At 32.7% G+C, this 27546-nt stretch overlaps 1 protein-coding gene across 1 annotated transcript; it reads right to left on the reverse strand.

Moving 5' to 3' along the window:
* On the reverse strand, positions 1-27156 carry LOC137643315 (uncharacterized). The gene is made up of 9 exons (XM_068376152.1): positions 26998-27156; positions 14891-15360; positions 13376-13977; positions 9713-9807; positions 8836-8965; positions 5626-5710; positions 4707-4849; positions 662-802; positions 1-147 (listed from the first exon to the last, which is right to left on the reverse strand). Exons 2-9 carry the CDS (start codon positions 14913-14915, stop codon positions 1-3), a joined length of 1368 nt encoding a protein of 455 aa, XP_068232253.1. The 5' UTR covers positions 14916-15360; positions 26998-27156.
* Positions 27157-27546: the final 390 nt, after the last annotated feature.

A 27546-nucleotide genomic window follows, 5' to 3' on the forward strand; every position in this document is an offset into this window, starting at 1 on the left:
TTAGTGCTTACCTATAGCAACAGGAATTCTTCTTTTGTTGAGCACTGTCAATGGTATCTTCCCACCGATGACTGCAGAGAGCACAGCTGTAACCCGAATGACTATTGCCACTACAAGAATCATAGACAGTAACACTACCCCACCTGTCTAGAGAAAAGAGAAAATTATATTTTAACTCTTATATTGATATTTCTTCTAGGTATATGTAATTCTGATCTCTCACTAAAAACTTAAATTCAATTGATGACCGAGTTGCAAAGTTCAGTTCCACAATTTTCTTTTATTGGATTGATAATATTGTTTTTACTTGTGTCACAGTAACCTAGGAGATTGAATAATGATATAGACCTTACGTGAGCTGTCTCAGACTAAACTTCATTACTAATGACACTGAGAGGAAAATGCAAATATACTTGACTCAATTAAATATCCAATAAAAAATCAAACAAGACTTTGGAGAAAGTATGAAATACTATCTATATTTTGATGATTCACTCATCATGAATTTTGAATGTTCTATAATCATTTTAAAAAATGCCTACCAAATACTAAATACTCAGGTGATCCTATGATAACATTGAAAAGGAGAAAACTTCTACATCTTAAGAAATTGATTTCAAGAAAGACATAACTGAATAAAGCACTATCTTCTGGAACTCACTGTATCAGTTATTTGAAGCGTTTCGGTAATGCAGAACGGGAGACCAACCAATGCAGTATGAAAGGTGAAGATGTTGGCCACATAGACAATTATGCAGGCCCATATTCCGGCCGTTTTTAACACCTGAGTCACTGGAATACTCTGTAAATAATAAGGATTTCAAATCAGTGTCTTGTTTGATGTTGTAACACCAGCTCTGTGTTCCAGGCACTGGACAAAGCAGCCACTGGATATGTAGCAAGAGCGGTGCCTTTCGCCTATCCCTTTTTAACACCTGAGTCATTAGAATACTCTGTAAATAATAAGGATTTCAAATCAGTTTCTGATAGATGGCTACACTATCGTTGTAACACGAGCTCTTTGTTCCAGGCACTGGACAAGGCAGTCACTGGATACGTAGCAAGAGCGACGCCTGTCACCTATCACTTTTTAACACCTGAGTCATTGGAATACTCTGTAATTAATAAGGATTTCAAATCAATGTCTGATAGATGGCTACATCATCGTTGTAACATGAGCTCTTTGTTCCAGGCACTGGACAAAGCAGTCACTGGATACGTAGCAAGGGCCGCGTCTGTCACTTATACCCTTTCCAGGTCGATCCTCCGTAAAGTGGTTCATTTCTTATGCTTATCCCCTCCTTGGTCAGGATGGGAGCTCTGCCAATTCATTGGGAGCAAGGAGAAGAATATTGCTTCTCAAATCACATCATCAAAGTGTGTTAGACTTAATGAATATAGATTAAAGATAATTTTGTGAATCAATAATGAAAAAGCTGTTTATTAATTACTGCATAGGTCAAAACGCTGAAAGGCAAATACGGTGATCATATAATTGAATATAATACAATGGGACAGTGAACTATATAGAACAACTAATCTAAAAAATTGTTAGTTGGGAAAATTAACACATTTCATCAATAAAAGTTATATCAGATATCAGGAATACAAAACGATTTAACTCTTCATATCGAAGTGATTCTGTCTAAGTCCTAATTCATACGAGTTCATTCTCAAAATTTAAGTAAATTTTAATGTGTATTTTTTATTTTACTTGAGGTTATTTGATACCTGCATGAACATTATATTGGGAGGAGAGTGATGGAAATGGAGGTACAGGGAAGGAGAAGGAGAGGGAGACCAAAGGGAAGGTGGATGGACTGTATCAAAGATGACCTCTGATCAAAGGGATTAACCGGTGATGAAGTGTGGGACAGAGGTAGATGCAGAACGCTGGCCAGAAACATTGGCCCCACATAGAAAAGATGCAGACAAAGAAGAAGAAGAAGGTGAACGATTGCGTAAAATGTTTCTTGTTTACTCTAAAACCATTCCAATACCAAAGAAATGGCAGACAGTCATACAATTAACATGGTACGATTACGATATATAAAGGTTGTTACTGTAAAATATATTGTGGGAAAAAATGAAGCAACAGCCCCAGTTATTCAGTCTTTAAGTTATTACCTATGTTCATTTAATTATTTCATACATAACACCCATGAATATCACTTCATTTGCTTGCAAACACCTTACAAGCGAAGCAACGGTGGAACTTCAGAATTTTAAACTTTTTGTAAATTCTATTTTCCTGAACAGGTTGACATAAGTATATTTCCTTAGTTTATATATGACTGATTATTCTAGTGTTGTTACTGATTTTAAAATATTTCATACAGTATGTTTTTGCAATACTTATATATAGTTTAATTGCTATTTATTTGCTATTTCCTACTTTTCTTTCCTCATAAGGCTGCTTTTAATGTTGGAGCCTTGGGCTTGTAGCATTTTGCTTTCCCATCGATGAATGTAGCTCGGCTACTATTACTACTACTACTACTACTAATAATAATAATAATAATAATAGTAATAATGATAATAATAATACTAATAATAATAATAATAATAATAATGATAATGATGATGATGATGATGATAATAATAATATTACCTCAAAATACAAAGTTAATTCATTCCGAAGTGGCTTTCGTCACATGAGTTTTTTGTATACAGTAATGAGTCGTGTTTTACATGTAACATGATTTTGAAATTTTCGCCTTTCGTTTCGTATCACGAGTATTTTTTCGTAATATGAGGCAAAAAAATCCTCATATGTCATTTCATGAAATTAGTTTTCCGCATACAGAAATTTTCATATCTCAAGGTTTCACTTGTAATACTATGTTTTGAATACTTAGGCCTGGAGCACACTAGCGACTCTGTGGCGCCACAAAGCCACAGCATCGTGTGGCGGGGATGTGGTCTCCCATAAGTTCCATTGTTTTCAAAGCCACGCCACGCCTGTGGCGGGGATGAGCGACAGAGAGCCACAGTCGCTTGCCACAGTCGCTAGTTTGCGCGGCAAAACTTCAAAACAATGGAAACCTATGGGAGACCACATCCCCGCCACACGATGCTGTGGCTTTGTGGCGCCACAGAGTCGCTTGTGTGCTCCTGGCCTTAAATATAGCTCAAAATGTTTACAAACGCCAGTGATTTCTCGACAAATTATTTTATATTTAGGATAAGAGCACAGCACTCCATTGAAACGATGCCCGCTCTAATCCATTTAGCGTAATTCATTACGTGCGCATGGAGTGTTTTTCATTAAATGTCATTTACTTGAAAATGGCAAATGAAATTTTCTTAATATGGATGACTTCACATCATTATTAAATGCTTGATAATCTACTGCATTAATATGATTGGCTTTCCGTAATTATATTAACTTTAATTAGTCTGTATTATTGATTTTTCCGTCAAAATATATAATGTGTTTAGGCTTTGCAACTTCAAGTTATCATGGTATTGTTTATATATATATATATATATATATATATATAAAATTGATACACTATTTTGCTGCGTAATATACTAATTAAAATTGATTTCACAATTTTGCCTTATATGAACTCAAATTTTTCAATAAACTTTTCCAATGTTTAGTATATATTTTCAAATCTCGATAAAATTGCAAAAATAAAAGGATACTTTTGATAAGAAAACCATGAAATTTTCAATAAACTTTTCCGATGTTTAGTAAATATTTTAAAATCTCGATAAAAGTGCAAAGATAAAATGGTACTTTTGATATGAAAACCATGAAAGTTTCAATAAACTTTTTTACTGTTTATTAAATATTTTCAAATCTCGATAAAATTACAAAATAAAAAGATCCTTTTGATCTGAAACCCACGAAATTTTCGTTAAAATTTTTCACTGTTTAGAAATATTTTGAAATCACGATAAAACTGCAAAAATAAAATTATACTTCTTATAAGAAAACAGTAGGTTGATTCCAATATTTCACGGAGACAATCGACAATAATAAAAAAAAAGTATAATAAAATCTACAGACATTAGTTACATGGTTTTATTTGTTCAAGATTAGACTAAAATATTACTGTGATTAGTATTACGATTCCATTTAACCGATTTGATAAATCAGTCTAAATTAGTTCTGGAGTCAGGGAAAATATATCGAAAATTATATTTAGAAATAAATAAATCTTAATTTGTAGGCCTACATTTTTTTTGCCAAAAATTACAAATACGTACATATACAGTATAAACTAGTCTTTAGAAAAAAAAGTTTATCATTTATCCATATTTGAAAATAAGAAAAATTTGAAATATAAAATTTTTTTTTTCTACAATATTACATCATCATAAAAAATTCGAGTTTATATAACTTCGATATCTAAATGTAAAATAAATAGTTTTCTACAATATTACATATCGTCAAACTGATTATGTCTAATTCCTAATTCCTATCAGCTTTTTTTCAAAATTTACATCAAATGTAAAAAAAAAATGAAAAAAAAAGAAAAATCCATAATATTGCATCACCAAAACTAAAGTATATTTTGCCTAATTCCTAATTCCTATCAACTTGTTTTCAAAATTTACATCAAATGTAAAAAATGTAAATGGAAAACAAATTCTACAATATTACATCATCAAAACTAAAGTATATTCAACTTTAACATCTAAAATGTAAATATAACCAATCCATGAAATGAGTCTAGCCTCCAAGAAATACGAACCTTTTCATGCTCGTCGTTTTTTCCAGGCACCATGAAGCACAGAGGGATAAGAGGTATTGCCAACGACCCCAGTAAGTAAGTGGAGATATACCAGGATTCCAGGCTTCCTAAACCAACGCCCACACACGAGCCTAAAGAAGGTCCTGGGGAGGGAGAGATATCTACTGTAATCGGAACATTTGTAAGTAAGAGTATTTTTGTGTATATTAGGAACATATGTATATTCGTGTTTGTATAAATGACAGTAAATTGTGTATATTGATAAAGTATACATGTATTTGTATATATGACAGTAACTTGTGTATATTAGTAACGTATATTTTTGTTCGTATATGTGACAGTAACTTGTGTATATCAGTAAAGTATATTTGTGTTTGTGTATATTACAAGTATACGTATATTTATGTTTGTATACATAACAGTAGCTTGTGTATATTAGGAACATTTGCATATTTATGTTTATATATATATATATATATATATATATATATATATATATATATATATATATATATATATATATATATATATATATATATATATATATATATGACAGTAACTTGCGTATATTAGGTACATATGTATATTTATGTCTGCATAAATGACAGTAACTTGCGTATATTAGGAGCATATGTATATTTGTGTTTACATATGTGACAACGTGGCGAAAGGGTTTGCGCATTGCCATGATCAGCAAGGCTGTACTAGTCAGGGCCACCCATACTAGGTTGGTTTGTTCTAAGCAATCAGACGAAAATCTCCCATCATCACCAATCCGCACTGGCTAGTATGGTGATGAAATCTGGCTCAAACCCCAGACATGAATTGACATGTGAGGCCATTTTATTCCATTGAACTAGAAACGGCTGCATTTGTTGTTGTTGTTGTTGTTGTTGTTGTATATGTGATAGTAACTTACCTATGAATACTAAGGTCCCAGCGACCATCCTTGACGACTCCGGGATCCCTTGGAGCAATCTGACGACAGCTGGGTAACAAAATCCCTGTGGGATTAGAAGTGGTGGATGATACAAAGGAAAAGTTAATGTTTCAGAAAAGTGATAAGAATTCAAAGATTTTTTTAAAGCGCATCTTTGTTTTTCCTAATTTTAAAGGTTTAAAGGCTACCTATGAATGGCGGAGGCAAGGGACATTACCATATCAAGCAGGACAATGTCCTAGACCAGGTGAAGACAGTCTTACTTGGCCAATTTAGGATTGTTGTGGCCGCTGAGTTAACATCACTGACTGGTGAACGCCAGACTGGGGTTCGAGTCCCGCTCAGACTCATTAGTTTCTTTGGTCGCTGCAACCTCACAATCCTTATGAGCTAAGGATGGAATGTTTTGGGGAGACCATCAGCAGCTATTACCTGGCCCTCCCTGGTCCTAGCTTGGGTGGAGAAGGGGTTTGGGGGCTGATCATATGTATATATGGCCAGTCTCTAGGGCATTGTCCTGCTTGATAGGGCACTGTCACTGTACCGTTGCCTCCGCCATTCATGGGTGGCCTTTAAACCTTTAAACTTGTCAGGGCAAGATCCTCGTGCATGGCCCCAAAACTAGATGAAAGTATATACTCTAAGCCAGGCGGATACAGATGGAATCAAGTTTAATGCATTTCCAGTATAATTATAAATCTAAATTCAAATCTAGAGGGGCACTCAGTAGAGCACAGACCTCCATGACTGCAGCTATTCATTGACCTTTTGCTCGACCTTGACCTTTGACCTTAACATGTATTAATTGGCGTGGATTTTCTCACAAAAATATGAACCGAGTTAGAAGTGTCTGTGGCTACGATGTCCAAACTTATGGCTGATTACGTAAATTGAACATTTTGCTTGACCGTGACCTTAACCTTTGACTGTGACCTTCCAAAATTTAGTAATTTTCTACTTTTTACATAACAGTTAATCCCGGCAAGTTTTATTACTCTACGATTAAAATTGTGGCCAGGAAGTGGTTCACAAACAAACACACACGCAAAACAAACACTAATACACAGACAGGGAGTAAAACATATCCTCCTTTCAACTTCGTTGGCGGAGTTAGCAGTAGATTGTAAGTAAAATCGTATTCCTCCCTACTATGTATGTACGTATGTGCGTTGATATTTCATCGATCCACTAAAAGTGATTCAGAAACAAAACGAAAAAAAAAGTAGATGGTGTTTAGTCCTTAAACCCATTAAAATGCTTCAAAGGCAGCTCGTTTTATGATCGCATTTAGGCATTGCCTTTCATTAGTTCGGCTGTGTGTGAGCGCCAGCAATACGCTTAAAAGCTAAATGATGGCTAATTTCCATTCACTTTGATCAGCCGCTGCTGAAAGGCGAAATGAGAGCGCTTTCCGAAAATTCAAACTGGCTTCCATTTGGTGCTTACGTCGGCAGATTTTGCGTTGCCGAATTTGTGTGGCGAGAAACTCGAATTTATATTTTTTTTTCATAAAGCTAATTGGTTTTGCCTAATGATATTTAGATGTATATTCATCATCATCATCATCATCATCTCCTCCTACGCCTATTGACGCAAAGGGCCTCGGTTAGATTTCGCCAGTCATCTCTGGAGGAAAAGAATAAGAAATGAATAATATTTTCATAATATTAGATATATATTGTTTTCATGTATTAGTATAACCTTCAGAGGGTGATTCAAAATATGATGATGTTATAAGTCACCTTACTTGTTATTTACATTAACACAAATTAAAGAACTCGTTAGAAATTTGTTTGAGATAACATCTTTAATCTTGAGAGAGAGAGAGAGAGAGAGAGAGAGAGAGAGAGAGAGAGAGAGAGAGAGAGAGAGAGAGAGGAGAGAGAGAGAGAGAGAGAGAGAGGGGGGAGGGTAATTCTTTTTTAATCTTGAGAGAGAGAGAGAGAGAGAGAGAGAGAAATTCTCTTTTAATCTTGAGAGAGAGAGAGAGAGAGAGAGAGAGAGAGAGAGAGAGAGAGAGAGAGAGAGAGAGAGAGAGAGAGAGGAAGGTAATATTTTTTAATTTTGAAAGAGAGAGAGAGAGAGAGAGAGAGGAAGGTAATTTTTTTAATCTTGAAAGAAAGAGAGAGAGAGAGAGAGAGAGAGAGAGAGAGAGAGAGAGAGAGGGGGGAAGGTAATTCTTTTTCAATCTTGAGAGAGAGAGAGAGAGAGAGAGAGAGAGAGAGAGAGAGAGAGAGAGAGAGAGAGAGAGAGAGAGAGAGAGAGAGAGAGATTTTTTCATTTTAGGTCAAGATTGATACCAACATCTTTAAGACGAATTTGATGTATTTAAATTTCAATACGAAATCATTTTGCAAAAGAATAATGTAGAGTCAGCCTTTCCTGCTTAAACCGCCTTAACCTTGAAAAATAGCTTTCTTAAGACTTCCAACTGACTGCCAGAATTAATGTTCATGGTAATAAATAACATTAATGTAATAAGACCACATGAAATAACTCGGTGAATGTAACAATGTTTTGTGAAATTTATTAGGGATTTTTTTGGTCAGCGTTTTGGGGACATTTCTGATTCTTGATTTCATTTTCAAACTTACCAGTCATTGTCTGTTATTAGGGGGGGAGAGAGAGAGAGAGAGAGAGAGAGAGAGAGAGAGAGGAGAGAGAGAGAGAGAGAGAGAGAGAGAGTTTAGACGTGATTTAGGAGGATGAACCTATGCTTATGTGAACCTGCTCTTAAGCAAAGCCAGTATCGACTCTCCGCTCATATTCAAAAGCAACATATCGAAGCCAGTCATTGTGTATATTGTTAATAGGAGAGAGAGAGAGAGAGAGAGAGAGAGAGAGAGAGAGAGAGAGAGAGAGAGAGAGAGAGAGTTCAGACGTGAATTAGGAGGACAAACTCATGCTTATGTGAACCTGCACTTAAGCAAAGCCAGTATCGACTCTCCGCTCATATCCATAGGCAACATATTTAATCCAATCATTGTGTGTTTTGTTAATAGGAGAGAGAGAGAGAGAGAGAGAGAGAGAGAGAGAGAGAGAGAGAGAGAGAGAGAGAGAGAGTTCAAACGTAATTTAGTTGGAGGGCGAACTTATGTTTATGTGAACCTGTTCGTAAATGGATCCGTTATCGGCTGAACTCTCATATTCAAATTTAGCATATCGAAGACGTAAACCAAAGATTCAAACCTGCGCAGCTCCGAAGATAATCCTGAAGGGCAGAAGGACCCAGGGACCTCCTAAGGACGAGGCGTGGGTCAAAAGGCCCATGAGACTTCCTATGCTTACGGATATGGCTATTACGAGGTTTGCGCCTAATCTGCAAAAGAAAAAAGAGAAAAAATCCATAAATATCCTTTATCTTTTGAATATCTTTTAAATGGTTTAACTCTCGAAGGATAAGGAATACCTCGTCGAGGCCCTCCGGTCTTGATAGGACAAGTGTTATGTAGGAGACGGATACTTAGATCAGTTTTAACCCCCCCCCAAAAAAAAAAAAATCCAGAATTAAAGGTCTTTCACGATACTTATAACCAAAAAAAAAAAAATAATAAAAACTATTTATTCTTAAACTCAATCATTTTATTTGGAAATTAATAATTTTTGTATATTATCATTTTGACTTCTTTCTCGGCTGCTTAGTCATGAAATTAAATGCAGTACTATTTTTTTTTATGCAAATCCATGAAATTTTATCAAATGCTGTTACTCTAACTAACGTCTGCTTAACAATTTTCACTAAATTAAGTAAGCAAATATAGTTCATGATTTTTATTACAAAGAAGCACTCTCCCTAAAACTCTACGCAGATATTTAATAATAATTCATTATATGCTTACTTGTATACTCAAATTAACTAACGCCCGCTTGACTATTCTCACTAAATTAATCACATATAATTTATGTTTTCTATAACAATGAAGCACACTACGCAGAAATTGAATTATAATCCAGTTAGTACCTACTAAGAGAAGTAAGCAAATATAGTTCATGTTTTTTATTACAAAGAAGCACTTTCCATACCACTCTACGCAGAAATTTAATAATAATTTCAGTGAGTACCTACTTGCTGATGACGTAATTTGCCAACAGAGCTGTGATCAGCCATCCCCAGTATACTGAACTGAGCACAATACCTTTATTCATGGTACTCCAACTTCCCTGTAATAAATATTAACTTTTAAAATCTATCATAAACACTAGTGTACGCGACCAATTAAAAATGACTGTTAGATATTTAGATACATATGCAAACACACGCACTCACATACAGATTCAATCCTTCTCACTCCCTTCCCCTGTCACCAGGGTATGACTACACCCTCTCCCCCCTACTCGAAAAACTGGGAGAGACCGAGTACTTATACGTCTGGCAATCCTGCTGAGCATGACCGGAAAGAAATGTAGCCTATATACTGTATATATATAAATATATATATATATATATATATATATATATATATATATATATATATATATATATATATATTTATATATATATATATATACATACATATATATATATATATATATATATATATATATATATATATATATATATATATATATATATGTGTGTGTGTGTGTGTGTGTGTGTGTGTTTCCTGTCACGCTGACCGGCATTGCCAAACGTATAGACGTATGACTACTCCGGTGAAAGGTCAGGAAGCATTGAATCTGTGTATGTGAACATATCAAAGTATTTAGCCATCATTTTTGACGGGTCACATACACTAGTTATAGAGAAATACTTGATAAATGGCTCTTAATTTGATAAAAAAAAACATTAGTCTATACATCTAACAAAACCGTTAACGCGAATTCAATTTACCAAAAATATTTTGACCATTTTCATCAAACAAGTAAAGTGCGTAATGAAAATGTTCGTATATCAGACGCCTCGATTTACGACCATACATCATATCGATGGGAGATAAATCACTGGCTTATGCTGACAAAACACTAGAAGAGATGTGATAACATTATCGGCAAAAACTTTAAAAAGTCTCGGGTTCAAAATAATTACAGTTGATTAGATCTGAAAGAAATTATTATTATTATTATTATTATTATTATTATTATTATTATTATTATTATTATTATTGTTATTATTATTATTGTTATTATTATTATTATTATAATTATTGTTGTTGTTGTTGTTGTTGTTGTTGTTGTTGTTGTTATTACTTGCTAAGCTACAACCCTAGTTGGAAAAGCAGAATGCTATAAGCCTAAGGGCTCCAATAGGGAAAATATTCTAGTGAGTATAGGAAAAAGGGAAACTTCAAGAAAAGTAGATAATAATTAAAATAAAAAATATTTTAAGAACAGTAACAGCATTAAAATAAATATTTCATATATAAACTATAGAAACTTTAAAAAACAAGGGAAGAGAAATAAGATAGAAAAATTTGCCCAACTGTACCCTCAAGCAAGAAAACTCTAACCCAAGACAGTGAAAGACAATGGTACAGAGGCTATGGCGCATGAATTAATTTTGAACTAAGCCTAAAGTTTAAGATTATTTGTAGGTTTAAGGTGATAAAAACTAAGTAATATGTGTGGATTATTATCATTAATATTATTATTATTATTATTATTATTATTATTATTATTGGGAAAATAAACAAACTTGAAGGAAGGTTTAAATGAGAGTCAAAGGATAAACTATCGCTGAAATTATTGTTTAATGTTATTGGTGACTTAAAATAACTATTGATATAATAATTGATAATATTTTGACTTCTTTTAATTGAATAACTTATAGTTATGTATATATATATATATATATATATATATATATATATATATATATATATATATATATATATATATATTATATATATATATCTATATGTTTGTATGTATGTATGTGTGTATATATTTGAAGAAGGTACTTATATGTATGGAGGTACGTATGTGATTATGTATACAAAAACTTTCATAATTTTTGTGTACGAGAGAGAGAGAGAGAGAGAGAGAGAGAGAGAGAGAGAGAGAGAGAGAGAGAGAGAGAGAGAGAGAGAGAGAGAGTTGGGATTGAATGAGAATTAACTGGTCTAAACCGCAAAAAAATTACAATATGAATTATCACCTGATATACTGTACATTGACTATTCCCAGGTTATTTCAATTTACGTTTAATTTCAGTATTATACTGTCACAATTTTTCATTGTTTTGCAAAAAGAAAAACAATTATATATTTTTTTTTATATTGTAATTCCTAAAATATCATTGGATATACATTTTCTATACCAAAGTTTTTTCCATTTCCATTTAATTTTATTATTATACTCTCCCATTCTTTCGTTGTTTTACAAAAAGAAAACAATGAAATATTTTTTTTTATTTATTGAAATTCCTAAAATATCATTGGATATACATTTTCTATGCCAAGGTTTTTTCCATTTACCTTTAATTTCAGTATCATACTCTCCCATTCTTTCATTGTTTTCCAAAAAGAAAACAATTAAATATTGTTTTTTATCTATTGAAATTCCTTGAGAACAATTCCTTATCCAACCTTAAGCAGCGTCCTTGATAGTTATATGGGTCTCTTTTATCTTTAACCTTTACCACTAAGTCCATCAGGTGTCAGTTTTCGAGGAAGAATATCAGATAAGGATCGAAATTTGTCATGATAAAGGTATCACTTAACTGACAGCTAATTGCCCATAAAAAGCTAACTGTTTGAGATAAACTGTCAATTAATATTCTATTGAAGTTAATTTTGAATTACTTGGCATTGCAGTACAGTAACTCTTTTATTTTCATTGTTGGTATTTAATTAGAATAACTAAAATGGTGATAATGATACTTAAAATAATAATGATAATGATAATAATAAAAATAATAACAATAATAATAATAATAGATAAAATAATTAGGATTATATTAATAGTTTAAATAATTAAGTTTTTAATAATAGTTAAAATTATAATAATAATTTGAATGATTACCTCTTTTTTTATTTTCATTGTTGGTATTTAATTAGAATAACTAGAATAGTGATAATGATACTTAAAATAATAATAATAATAATGATGATGATGATAATAATAATAATAATAATAATAATATATAATAGATAAAATAATTAGAATTATATTAATAGTTTAAATGATTAAGTTTTTATTAATAATTAAAATTATAATAATAATTTGAATGATTAAAATAATTAGAATTATAATAATTTAGATAATTAAGATAATTAGAATAATAATAATAATTAGAATAAGTAAAATCATTAAAATTTTGATATTAATTTAAATATTCAAAATAGTTAAAATGATAATAGATTAATTAATCAAGATAGTTAGAATTATAATCATATTTTAAATAATTAAAATTATAATCATATTTTAAATAATCAAAATTATAATGATAATTGGAATAATTATAATAATATTTTCTCAATATTTACAATCTTCTACTACTTGATTTCAAGGTATTTCGTTCCATCAACATTTTTATTTCATTATTTGAATGTTGCAGCTACGAAAGATGAGATTCCCATAGCAATGCTCGGATTATAATTTAATATTCTAAACACCGATTGGTAATATTCCTAGCAACAAACATAGATAAATGTGAATGTAGGTATGTAAACATTTATGTATTTATATGTGCGACAACGTGGGTTCGCGTATGTGTAAATGGCATATTTATATAATACTGAGGGAAGATCGTCTTATCACAAAATTGAAATGAATAAAAAGAAAATCTTACCCCTGAAGAATTTTGTCCGCCCATTGGAAGTGGGACATGGAACTCGTCTCCCATTACGTATGCCCTTACGTCTTCTCTCTTCCTTTCATTTCCCGTTCGTATATAATCCAGGAGTCTTCGAAAAACATCTCTTTCATTCCCATCAGTGAAGAAAAAGGGCATATATTTCCCTCGGCGGAAGATAGAACTCGCTTCCAGATTTTGGCGTGTATCCCCGGGCGGCGCTTTTGCTAATCGCGCATTCCTTCCACCTAGTTTGGCCCAAAATAGCGACTGGGACAGATACCGCTGCGCTTCGCTATGCCTTTCAGATATTCCCTGAAATCCCAGTCTAGTGAGGTTATCGAATTCAAACTCTTTACTGGATTTCCTTTCGTGTTTTTTCCTCTGGAAGTAATTGGATTTAGATTCTAGATTTGCGCGAATGTAATCCTCGGAATTGGAGTCGTTGCTGGAGACAGTTGTGGCTTCAGGGAGAGTGGTGTCTGTAACTTCGGGATCCGTGTTGGTGTTTGCTATGTTGGGAAGAGCTGTCAGCAAGCTGTCACGGATGCCATATTGGGTCAACAGGACAGCACAACAGACAGCTGTTCTCAACCAACCTGTTATTTACAAGCGATCAAAAAAAAAAAAAAAAAATTGTAAACGATATATGGGAGAGTGGGAATCGTGTGTAATATTCTTTGCCTATACAAAAATTATTTAAGAGACAAAGTTATATGGAAATAAATTACTCTTTATCTAATTACAAAGAAAAGATATTCGTCAGCACAAGTTTATCTTCATTTTACATCATACGTATAAAATGAAAATTATATATATATATATATATATATATATATATATATATATATATATATATATATATATATATATATATATATATATATATATATATGTATATATACTTTTACTTTTTTCAAATATGTATTAATTTCATGGCGTCTGGTGTGAATTTTCTTAGCAAATTAAAAACATTTAGCTTTTACGTAATAATTTAGATAATAGTAATAAAAATGCAAAGGCATTGTATCTTTATATCATTGGTGGTGGTAGTTTTTAATATATATTGAGCATTTACTTCCAAATAAATTCCAAAATATCTTTCGAAAATGTTCAGTCATTAATGTAAGTTGACTTCACAACATCCAAAACCAATACGGAAATATTATACAACATAGCACTTTACAAAATTAGAATTTCCATTTGGTATAATATAGGCGATTAATTCAATTAATAATGATGTAATTATAAATACTGTATGTGAAAAGAGCATTATATGGTTTTGGTAAATATTAAAACACTAATCGTTTATGGAAGGAGCTTTGGTATGTCACTTAAAAGTCAAAATGGTAATCCGAACGAAAAAAAAAATTAACATTTATAAATTTTCCAACTTTATGAGATGGGAACTTGATAACTTTAAACTCAAAGCAGTAAAATCTTGAACTCTATGTTGCAAGAGAGATTGATAAAATCAGACAGACATCTCCATTTCGAGATGGTTTCACTTACCAGATTCGTCCTGGAATTTCTTCATTGTGGCTTCTGTTGAAACTATAATCTACCAATCAATAAAACGATGTTTGGCTCAAATGTATACTATGGCATTTCAAGTGGCCCAGTAGCCTGAGGCTAGCGTCCCTCAGTTCCATGATCACAAAAGAAAACAAATAGATTTATAGAGAATTTCTGATTATTTTGTGATTCTAAGTCATCTATTTCACCATCTGTTATAGTCTTGGACGAAACTGTGTCGAGGCCAATAAGTAAAAGAAAGTTATATAAGTTGTTGTTGTAGATTCCTCTTACAATTCTACAAGCCGTAAGAATTGTAAATTGCTAGGTGCGAGCTCTTGCAATTTTGCAGTCCGTAGGAAAAGTTGCGTATCCCTTCTTTAGGTTTTTATATGAGAAAGACGTGTAGTTTCGGAATCTACCAACAGAGGGCAATAGTTGTGCTTTAAAGTTCAATTTATCTTGACCTGAAACGTAATAGAAAGTTATTAGTAACGAATTATTATTATTGTTATTATTATTATTATTATTATTATTATTATTATTATTATTATTATTATTATTATTATTATTACTTGCTAAGCTACAACTCTAGTTGGAAGAGCAAGATGCTATAAGCCCAAGGCTCCAACAGGGAAAATAACCCAGTGAGGAAAGGAAATAAGGAAACAAATAAACTACAATAGAAGTGATTAACAATTAAAATGAAATATTTTAAGAACAGCAACAACATTAAAATAAAATATTTTAAGAACAGTAACAACATCAAAATAAATCTTTCATATATAAACTATTAAAACTTCAAAAAAGAAGAGAAATAACACAGAATAATGTGCTTAGGTGCACCCTCAAACAAGAGAACTCTACCAAATAAGGCAATATTAAAAGAATCGTGTGTGCTTGTGAGATAGTTAATAGATCTTGTTTTTTTTATCTTAACTCCAATTTACGATTAAGGATTAAAGTCTCCTGAGTAATCATTCGAGTCCTAATTATTGATACTATCTCTGGATAATGAAATACTTTAGTCCTTTTTATCATATTCTAAGTCTGCGTTTTCTTAACTTGTTGACTGATAAGTTGAAAATATTTCCGATATTGCTCTGCTAAGTCGAAAATATTTCCGATATTGCTCTGCTAAGTTGTAAATATTTTCTATATTACTCTGCTAAGCTGTAAATATTTTCAATATTACTCTGCTAAGTTGTAAATATTTTCAATATTGCTCTGCTAAGTCAAAAATATTTCCGATATTACCATGATAAGTTGTAAATATTTTGAATATTGCTCTGCTAAGTCAAAAATATTTTCAATATTACTCTGCTAAGTTGTAAATATTTTCAATATTGCTCTGCTAGGTCGAAAATATTTTTTTATATTTCTCTGCTAAGTCTAAAATATTTTCAATATTACTCTGCTAGGCTGTAAATATTTTCAATATTGCTCTGCTAGGTCGGAAATATTATCAATATTACCATGCTAAGTTGTAAATATTTTCAAAATTACTCTAAAATTTAACAACGTTCGCTTTCCATTTTATTATAAAATCTTAGGCATTATATCTTTAAAAAGAACATCACGTGATAATTTTTTCAAACTAATTAGTCAATCGTGAAAAGAATATGAAAAAAATATATTTAAAACAATTTGCTATTCAATAAATTCCCTATAAAAATAATTTACTCATTTATCAGAAAACTCAAACTTCGTTCGCGTGTGGCATCATTTGTTGATATACAGAATCCTCGAATTTAACATCTAAAATTGTTAGCTAATTTCTAGGAATCAAATTACTCATGATGAGATCATGATAAGGGGTAGATGGGGATGATTTGGACATGCTCTTCGCACTCCCCAAGAGAGATTACTTCACCAAACGTTCAGCTGGGCTCCCCAAGGCACTAGAAGAGTTGGAAGACCCAGGTCTAAATGGCTGAGGACTATGAAGCGTAAAGTAGGAGATGATGAATGGAGAAGTATTGAATTAAAACCTTAAGATAGAGACGAGTGGCGAAATCTAACAGAGGCCTTTTGCGTCAAAAGGCGTTGGAGGAGATGATGATATATATATATTAGATTACTGTATGCGTTTTAGTTGTGAGAAAATTATTTTAGATAATAATACAATTTCTTTGATGCGAATATATTTATGTGAATTAAAAATCCAAACATACCGCTAAAACAAAACTGCTTTTATATTTTTCCTGTTCTTATATTCAAGTTTAGCTCCAAGAAAGAAATACTAAAATGTCTTTGAGAAAATTCTCTAGAACTCATTTTTCTTTTAAGGAACATTTCTATCAACGTGTTTATAATTTTCATGTTCTTGTATTCCATTTTTGTTAAAAAAAAAAATACTAAAATGCTTTTTAGAAAATTCTCTAAAACTCATTTTTCTTTTAGGAACATTTCTATCAACGTGGTTATATTTTTCATGTTCATATGGGGGAGAGGAGAGGAAAGGAGAGAAGAGAGGGGAGGGGAAGGGAGATGACAGGAGAGGAGAGAGGAGAAAGGAGAAGAGAGGAGAGATTATATTCAAGTTTTGTTCCAAGAAAAAATACTAAAATACATCTGAAAAAAAAAAAATTCTTTTAAGGAACATTTCTATCAACGCTGTTATATTTTTCATGTTCTTATGGAAGAGAGGAGAGGAGATGACAGGAGAGGATAGGAGAGGAGAGAGGAGAAAGGAGAAGAGAGGAGAGATTATATTCAAGTTTGGTTCCAAGAAAAATTACTAAAATACATTTGAGAAAATTCTCTAAAATTCATTTTTCTTTTAGGAACATTTCTATCAACGTCACCGCCTTTTATGTCATCCCTGGCTGTAACTGGAAGCCTTCAGGATATTTGCTTTCGCTTCCAAGCAGAGCTGCAGGTATATTCTTTTTTTCCATTTTTCTTTTACTATTTTCTCCAACTCAAATAAATGACGGTGATTGGAAACCAGGGAGAAAATTGCGTCCGGGTTTGCAAGTTGATCAAAAGTTTCATGAGAATTCATTTTTATTTTTTCATATATTGAAACAAAATTCGTTACAATGTGTCTTTTTTTTTTTTTTTTTTTTTTGGTAGAAGTTTCTTGAGAAGTTTTATTTTATTTTGTTATATTTTGAGAAACCAAATTCATGTTACAATATGTCATTTTTTGCAGAAGTTTCATGAAAAGATTTTTTTTGTCATATTTTGAAAAAAAAAAAATTTACAATGTAATTTTTCCAGAAGTTTCATGAGATTTTTTTTTACTTTGTCATATTTTGGAAAAAAGTTAATGTTACATTAAGTCATTTTTCAGAAGTTTCAGATTTTTTTTTTATTTTGTCACACATTGAACAATAAATCAATGTTACAAACAGTCATTTCTTGCAGAAGTATAATGTGAAGTTTCCTTTATTTTGTCAAATTTTAACTATTTTTTAATGCAGCAATAAGCCATTTCTTAAACGAGTAGAGTTGTAATAATAATATTCATATTTGTATTAATGATGATATTTAGGCCCCACCCCAATTTTTCATTTTGTCATATTTCAAAAAAATTAATGTTGCAATAAGCCATTTTTTTTAACGATTACAACTTTAGTAATAAGATTTATATTTATTGAATGAAGACATTTTAATACCCCCATTTTTTTACTTTTGTCATATTTTGAGAAAAAATAATGTTACAATAAGTCGTTTTTGAAACGAGTACAGCTGGAATAGAAATATTTATATTTGTATTAATGAAGATATGTTACCCACTCACTGACCAAAAAAATATTTAGTATAATCCAGGTTAATGTAAAACAGTAGTTATTGTTATCAATATTTACGATTTTGTGTGTGTACATATACTGTATATATACATCTATAAATACATATATATATATATATATATATATATATATATATATATATATATATATATGTATGTATATATATGTATATATAAATATATATATATATATATATATATATATATATATATATATATAAATCTATATATATATATATATATATATATATATATATATAATCTATATATATATATATATATATATATATATATATGTGTGTGTGTGTGTATGTATTTATATATATACACACACACATATATATATATATATATATATATATATATATATATATATATATATATATGTGTGTGTGTGTGTGTGTGTATAAATTACTTGGCAGTTCGAAGGACTGCTCTGTATTACAAACATGGATTAAAAAGACATGAGATTACCAACACATACCCTCATTATTTTTCAATGGTAACTCCTGAAGCCATTATCCTTACGTACATAAACCGAGATTTTATAGCATGCGGTTGCAGGCCCTACGTTCTTACACACAGAAATGAGAGCTGTATGAATCCTCTCTTTATGGAAGAGTTTGTATATGAAGAATAAAAGTTATATGTTGCCTGCGCTTCTCATACATTGTGAGACGAATGTTGCATATAAAAATGTTGACAGAAGTGTTTTTCTAATTCATGGATGTCTAAAGACAAATAATTAAAAGATTATCTTATCGGAAATGTCAACGACTTTATCTTACTGGAGATAACCTTCACAAGTTCTCGAACTCATTAACCGAGAGAGAGAGAGAGAGAGAGCGAGAGAGAGAGAGAGAGAGAGAGAGAGAGAGAGAGAGAGAGAGAGAGAGAGAGAGAGTTGGATGGAGAGAAAGCATTGGGTAGTTAATTTACCTACTCAGAAAAAAAAAATTATTTTAACGATTGAAAACAAAATACTTCTCTCTTGTAGATATATAATGAACTTCCCAAAATATTGTTTGTTTTCGTTATTTATATAACTTTCAACAAATACACGTATATAGATGTCATGGTAAATATCAACCACACTGGCATTTAATACCTAATTCGACCTTTGGGAATATATATCCACTGAAAATTCATTGGCACTTGAATCGGTAGAACTTCAAAAGTTCAAACGTGCAGCAAATGTTTTTATGTTGAACTGGCTGACATAAGTCCTTTTATAGTTTATATATGACATATCTGTTTTGATGTTGTTACTGTTTTCAAAATATTTCATTTTAATTGTTCATTATTTCTTATATCGTTCATTTATTTCCTTTCCTCACTGGGCTATTTTTCCCTGAAGGAGCCCTTGGGCTTATAGCATCTTGCTTTTCCTACTAGGGTTGTAGCTTAGCTAATAATAATAATAATAATAATAATAATAATAATAATAAATGCTTCTGGCTTGGCAAGGTTTCGAACCTATACCCTGAGCCGAAATAATGCCTGCCGGGACGACTTTACTAATCGAGCTATCAAGAGAGATATACGTCGATTTCAAGTCCACTATATATATATATATATATATATATATATATATATATATATATATATATATATATATATATATATATATACATCACATCATACATATACCAAGGCACTTCCCCCAATTTTGGGGGGTAGCCGACACCAACAATGAAACAAAACAAAAAGGGGACCTCTACTCTCTACGTTCCTTCAGCCTAACCAGGGACTCAACCGAGTTCAGCTGGTACTGCTAGGGTGCCACAGCCCAACCTCCCACATTATCCACCACAGATGAAGCTTCATAATGCTGAATCCCCTACTGCTGCTACCTCCGCGGTCATCTAAGGCACTGGGGGAAGCAGCAGGGCCTACTGGAACTGCGTCACAATCGCTCGCCATTCATTCCTATTTCTAGCACGCTCTCTTGCCTCTCTCACATCTATCCTCCTATCACCCAGAGCTTTCTTCACACCATCCATCCACCCAAACCTTGGCCTTCCTCTTGTACTTCTCCCATCATCTCTTGCATTCATCACCTTCTTTAACAGACAACCATTTTCCATTCTCTCAACATGGCCAAACCACCTCAACACATTCATATCCACTCTAGCCGCTAACTCATTTCTTACACCCGTTCTCTCCCTCACCACTTCGTTCCTAACCCTATCTACTCGAGATACACCAGCCATACTCCTTAGACACTTCATCTCAAACACATTCAATTTCTGTCTCTCCATCACTTTCATTCCCCACAACTCCGATCCATACATCACAGTTGGTACAATCACTTTCTCATATAGAACTCTCTTTACATTCATGCCCAACCCTCTATTTTTTACTACTCCGTTAAACGCCCCCAACACTTTGCAACCTTCATTCACTCTCTGACGTACATCTGCTTCTACTCCACCATTTGCTGCAACAACAGACCCCAAGTACTTAAACTGATCCACCTCCTCAAGTAACTCTCCATTCAACATGACATTCAACCTTGCACCACCTTCCCTTCTCGTACATCTCATAACCTTACTCTTACCCACATTAACTCTCAACTTCCTTCTCTCACACACCCTTCCAAATTCTGTCACTAGTCGGTCATGCTTCTCTTCTGTGTCTGCTACCAGTACAGTATCATCCGCAAACAACAACTGATTTACCTCCCATTCATGGTCATTCTCGCCTACCAGTTTTAATCCTCGTCCAAGCACTCGAGCATTCACCTTTCTCACCACTCCATCAACATACAAGTTAAACAACCACGGCGACATCACACATCCCTGTCTTAGCCCCACTCTCACCAGAAACCAATCACTCACTTCATTTCCTATTCTAACACATGCTTTACTACCTTTGTAGACACTTTTCACTGCTTGCAACAACCTTCCACCAACTCCATATAACCTCATCACATTCCACATTGCTTCCCTATCAACTCTATCATATGCTTTCTCCAGATCCATAAACGCAACATACACCTCCTTACCTTTTGCTAAATATTTCTCGCATATCTGCCTAACTGTAAAAATCTGATTCATACAACCCCTACCTCTTCTAAAACCACCCTGTACTTCCAAGATTGCATTCTCTGTTTTATCCTTAATCCTATTAATCAATACTCTACCATACACTTTTCCAACTACACTCAACAAACTAATACCTCTTGAATTACAACACTCATGCACATCTCCCTTACCCTTATATAGTGGTACAATACATGCACAAACCCAATCCACTGGTACCATTGACAACACAAAACACATATTAAACAATCTCACCAACCATTCAAGTACAGTCACACCCCCTTCCTTCAACATCTCAGCTTTCACACCATCCATACCAGATGCTTTTCCTACTCTCGTTTCATCTAGTGTTCTCCTCACTTCCTCTATTGTAATCTCTCTCTCATTCTCATCTCCCATCACTGGCACCTCAACACCTGGAACAGCAATTATATCTGCCTCCCTATTATCCTCAACATTCAGCAAACTTTCAAAATATTCCGCCCACCTTTTCCTTGCCTCCTCTCCTTTTAACAACCTTCCATTTCCATCTTTCACTGTCTCTTCAATTCTTGCGCCAGCCTTCCTTACTCTCTTCACTTCTTTCCAAGACTTCTTCTTATTCTCTTCATATGACTGACCCAATCCCTGACCCCACCTCAGGTCAGCTGCCCTCTTTGCCTCACGTACCTTGCGCTTTACTTCCACATTTTTCTCTCTATATTTTTCATACTTCTCTATACTATTACTCTGCAGCCATTCTTCAAAAGCCCTCTTTTTCTCTTCCACTTTTACCTTCACTCCTTCATTCCACCATTCACTGCCCTTCCTCATGCTGCCTCCAACAACCTTCTTGCCACATACATCACTTGCAATCCCAACAAAATTTTCTTTTACTAACTTCCACTCCTCCTCTAAATTACCAGTTTCTCTTACTCTCACCTCGTCATATGCCATTTTCAACCTTTCCTGATATTTACTTTTTACCCCCGGTTTTATTAGCTCTTCAACCCTCACTACCTCCCTTTTACATCCACCTACTCTATTCCCCCACTCTTTTGCTACAACTAATTTTCCTTCCACCAAAAAATGATCAGACATACCGTTAGCCATACCCCTAAACACGTGCACGTCTTTCAATTTTCCAAACATTCTTTTAGTTATCAACACATAATCCATTAATGCCCTTTCTACTACTCTTCCATTTGCTACTCTTACCCATGTATACTTATTTTTATCTTTCTTTTTAAAGAAGCTAGCACTTATTACCATCTCTTGTTCAACACACATATCTACCAGTCTCTCACCACTCTCATTTTCACCTGGTACGCCATACTTCCCAATGACACCTTCTACCTCTCCAGCGCCCACTCTAGCATTTAAGTCACCCATGACAAATACATAATTCCTTCTACCCAGTCCTTCTACACACCTAGTTAATTCATTCCAGAACTCATTCCGCTCTTCTTCACTTTTCTCACTACCTGGCCCATACGCACTGACAAACGCCCAACATTCCCTACCCAACCTAACCCTTACCCACATTAACCTAGATGATATCTCCTTCCATTCCACTACTTTACCTGTCATCCATTCACTCAGCAATAACGCCACACCCTCTCTCGCTCTTCCCCTTTCAATCCCAGACACTCTACCAGACATTTCACCAAACATCACTTCACCCTTTCCTTTCATCTTTGTCTCACACAAGGCCAATACATCCATCCTTCTACTTCTAAACATACTTCCAATCTCACATCTCTTACTCTCTATCGTACTACATCCACGCACATTCAAACACCCCAAAACTAGAGTGCGGGGAGCAGTCACTCTCCCCCCAGCTCCATCTCTTTGTCGATGTCTCGTAGGAATTTTATACAGGAGAGGGGGTTCCCAGCCCCCTCGTCCCGTCCCTTTTAGTCGCCTCGTACGACACGCAGGGATAACGTTGGCACTATTCTAATTTATATATATATATATATATATATATATATATATATTATATATATATATATATATATATATATATATATATTATATATATATATATATATATATATATATATATATATATATATATATATATATATATATATATATATATACACACACCTGTCGAATTCAGGAATCCGTTCTTAGACTTGAAATCAACCCATCTCCAACATGATAGCTGATTAGTGAGTTTGCAGCACGTGGTTATTTATGATGAATATATATCACGTATTATTATTCGAAATGTGAAGAATATTTTATGTATATATACATTCCTCTTGGTAAGTATAGAAGAGACTCTTTAGCTATGGTCAGCAGCTCTTCTAAGAGGACACTCCAAAATCAAACCATTGTTCTCTAGTCTTTGGTAGTGAGTGACATAGCCTCTGTACCATGGTCTTCCATTGTCTTGGGTTAGAGATCTCTTGCTTCAGGGTACATTTAAGCACACTACTCCATCTTACTTCTCTTCCTCTTGTTATTTTGAAGTTTTTATAGTTCAAATATGAAGGATTCATTTAATGTTGTTATTCTAAAATTTCTCTTGAAGTTTATTTCTTTATTTCCTTTCATCGCTGGGCTATTTTCGATGTCGTAGCCCTTGGGCTTATAGCATCCTGCTTTACCAACTAGGGTTGTAGCTTAGAAAGTAATAATAATAATAATAATAATAATAATAATAATAATAATAATAATAATAATAATAATAATAATAATAATGATGATGATGATGATGATGATGATATAGACCGTCCTCATAATTTTTTTAGTTTACAGTTTTTACTTTATCACGCGCTATAAAAAGTCATATGATAAATAATAGATATAAAAACGGGAATCAATAAATTCAAAAGGTCATAACTCTTCTATTCCACTGACATTCAACCTTTTACTGGGAAAGCAAACTCAAGGTTACCTGATCTAAGCTCATTATACTTCGATGTGATCACTAACCCTTAAAATTTTAATTTGAAACACGATATAAATTGGATGTAAGTCATCTGGAACTTCCGGAAAGGCAAATTGATACAAATGATGTTTTTCAAAAGTCTTTTTTGTCTTTACAAGATGTTTCAAGGTCGGTTGAGCAGATATATTTAACAATGGTTTATCTCGCCTCAAGGTCATCATGCTTTGGTAAACAGCAATGATGAGTTGTTGTTGTTGTTGTTGTTTTCGTCAAGGAAATGGTCAGGTTACTTCCGCCTTGCAATATGACAGCACAGTGGAATCAGTAAATAATAATAATAATAATAATAATAATAATAATGATGATGATCATCATCATAGTAGTAGCCTTCCCAACAAAATCTGATAACAATTCAATTGTCTCGATATATTGAGAATTTACCGGTTATTATTATTATTATTATTATTATTATTATTATTATTATTATTATTATTATTATTATTATTATTATTATTGGCCAAGCTACAACCTTGATTAGAAAAGCAAAATGCTACAAGCCTATGGGTTCAACAGGCAAATTAGCCCAGTGAGAAAAAGGAAATAGGAAAATAGCAAATAAACTATATATAAGCAATAAATGAAAAAAATTAAAAATATTTACAGATCGGTAATAATGTTAAAACAGATGTTATTTTAAAGTTAAATATCTTTCAGAAGACCTGCTTCTGAAATAAAGCTAAAAATACCACTAGCATGGTAAGACACATCATGTCCAAGAATCTTGGCAAGGATGAACCTGCCATCCTCAAAGCATTTCTCCTGGAGGGTTACCGTCTAATTAAGATTTCAACAGTACGTAGATCTGGTATGTTGTGATATCAAAATCAAAATCTAAATATTATCTAGCAATCGATTGATACTTTCAAATAATTCTTGTCGAATCTCTTTCAATAGATAAAATCAATTTAATCAATATTATCTTTCATAAAATTACCATGGCAACTTAAAATGACAAATTCGTAGAGAAATTGCAGTTTTCCCTAGCTAATACAAACCTGTAGTTATTTATATATGGATATACCTTCGGTAAAGCTGGTACCACTACCCTCCTCCTACCCAGGCTCTCTGTATCCCAGACCATCCAAGACTGGAAGATTCAAAATACACCGGAAGATGCATTAGCAACTCTCTGGTGGATATACAAGGTGCTTCACACTGAGGGACCTGGGGGAACCCAAACAAAAAATAAGGTAAGGTAAGGTAAGGGTTGCCACCTCGCACCAAAAGTCTAATAGGCTGCTTTCCAGCCAGGGTTTAAACTTGAGCATGTGTCCATTACTTTAGATCGGTTGCTTTTTACCTTAGATTACCTTAAAACTTTTCAAATCTCCTTAAATTTGAATTTAATAAAACTGAAATTACCTCAGAATTACCTTAAAAATACCTTGAAATCATGCAAATTACCTCAAACTAAGGTAATTACCTTGAAAGCTTAAACCCTGCTTCTAGCTTTACCGAAAGATATATCCATATATAAATAAGAGAAGATTTGTTAGTTTTGTGAGCAGAGAAGAAAGCAATAATCTAGCCAGGGATTTTTTATATTTAGTTTCATTTTGAAAATATTAGTATTGATATTTTTCTTGATCAAAAACAGAAACTATTCATCTTGGGCAGATCATATTTTTGCCATTTTCGTGTGATGATTATATTTATTGATTTATTGATATTTTATAGAAGAATGCCTTTTACTTTGGAAATCATAATTTACCATGGCGTTTTGCATTGCCAAATCCCTTAGAAATAATATATGTATGCATACAAGCACACACACACACACAAATATATATATATATATATATATATATATATATATATATATATATATATATATATATATATATATGTGTGTGTGTGTGTGTGTGTGTGTGTATATACATACATATATATATATATATATATATGTGTGTGTGTGTGTGTGTGTATATACATATATATATATATATATATATATATATATATATATATATATATATATGTGTGTGTGTGTGTGTGTGTGTGTGTGTATATATACATATATATACGTATATATATATATATATATATATATATATATATATATATATATATATATATATATATATAAAGTATGCATGCATATAGAAATAAGTGTAGGACACTTTAACCAGTAATTATTTTTAGCCTCTGGTGTGAACATAATAAAACTGAGATAAGAAAGAGATTTTCCTAATATTTGCACGGCCATTGAAATTTGACAACAACGTTATATGGAAGTCCAGATTAAAATAGTAGAAAGAAAAAATTATTCAAAATCTCACTAATAATCCATCATACTTTGAAAGTAACAAATAACTCACAGAAGTTAAACCATAATTAAGATTATCTTCAAATCCCACCTTACCTTTAAATCAAGTCATCTGGAAGTGTGAAGATAATTAAGTAAAAATATGATTTTCACTAATAATAAAGAGTCTTAAGTCAGAACTCGCTCGTTGTGCCAAATCTATCAATGTACACTTCTTTCGCCCCACCTAAGCACACAAGGAGAACTGAACTTAATTATTCCTCTATCGTCCGATTCTCCTCTCTTATCGTCCCCTAAGGCCAAATCGTTATCACCAACCTTGAGGAGAAAACAGTCTTTATCGATGCCCTTATCAGTGACCACGTACTGATAATCGTTCTTTAGGTGCCTTTTAAAACTTTCACGTTTGTCAGGTAGATTAGGAATTGTACTTAATGTTTCTCTGGGATCTTGCTTCATCATTGTCTTGGCGATAGACGATTTGCTTTATCGCGATTTGTGTTGACAGATGGCACCATTTCGTCAAGATGTCTGGAAAGGATGATCTGTACACAGGAAACCTTATTATATTCATCTTTTATGTTTTCCATCGCTTTGCCTATACTTTGATTTGCTAACATGTTTCTTAGGCTTGTAATTTTTATT

This window comes from Palaemon carinicauda, chromosome 6 (assembly GCF_036898095.1).
Source record: "Palaemon carinicauda isolate YSFRI2023 chromosome 6, ASM3689809v2, whole genome shotgun sequence".
Classification (NCBI taxonomy): Eukaryota; Metazoa; Arthropoda; class Malacostraca; order Decapoda; family Palaemonidae; genus Palaemon; species Palaemon carinicauda.

Excerpts from the sequence above, each read along its gene's own strand:
- LOC137643315 (XM_068376152.1), bottom strand. The coding sequence starts at position 14,915 with ATGAAGAAATTCCAGGACGAATCTG. Across the intron at positions 13,978-14,890 it reads GAAATTCCAGGACGAATCTG|GTTGGTTGAGAACAGCTGTC; the intron begins GTAAGTGAAACC and ends TGTAAATAACAG. Across the intron at positions 803-4,706 it reads AAAACGACGAGCATGAAAAG|AGTATTCCAGTGACTCAGGT; the intron begins GTTCGTATTTCT and ends TATTATTTACAG.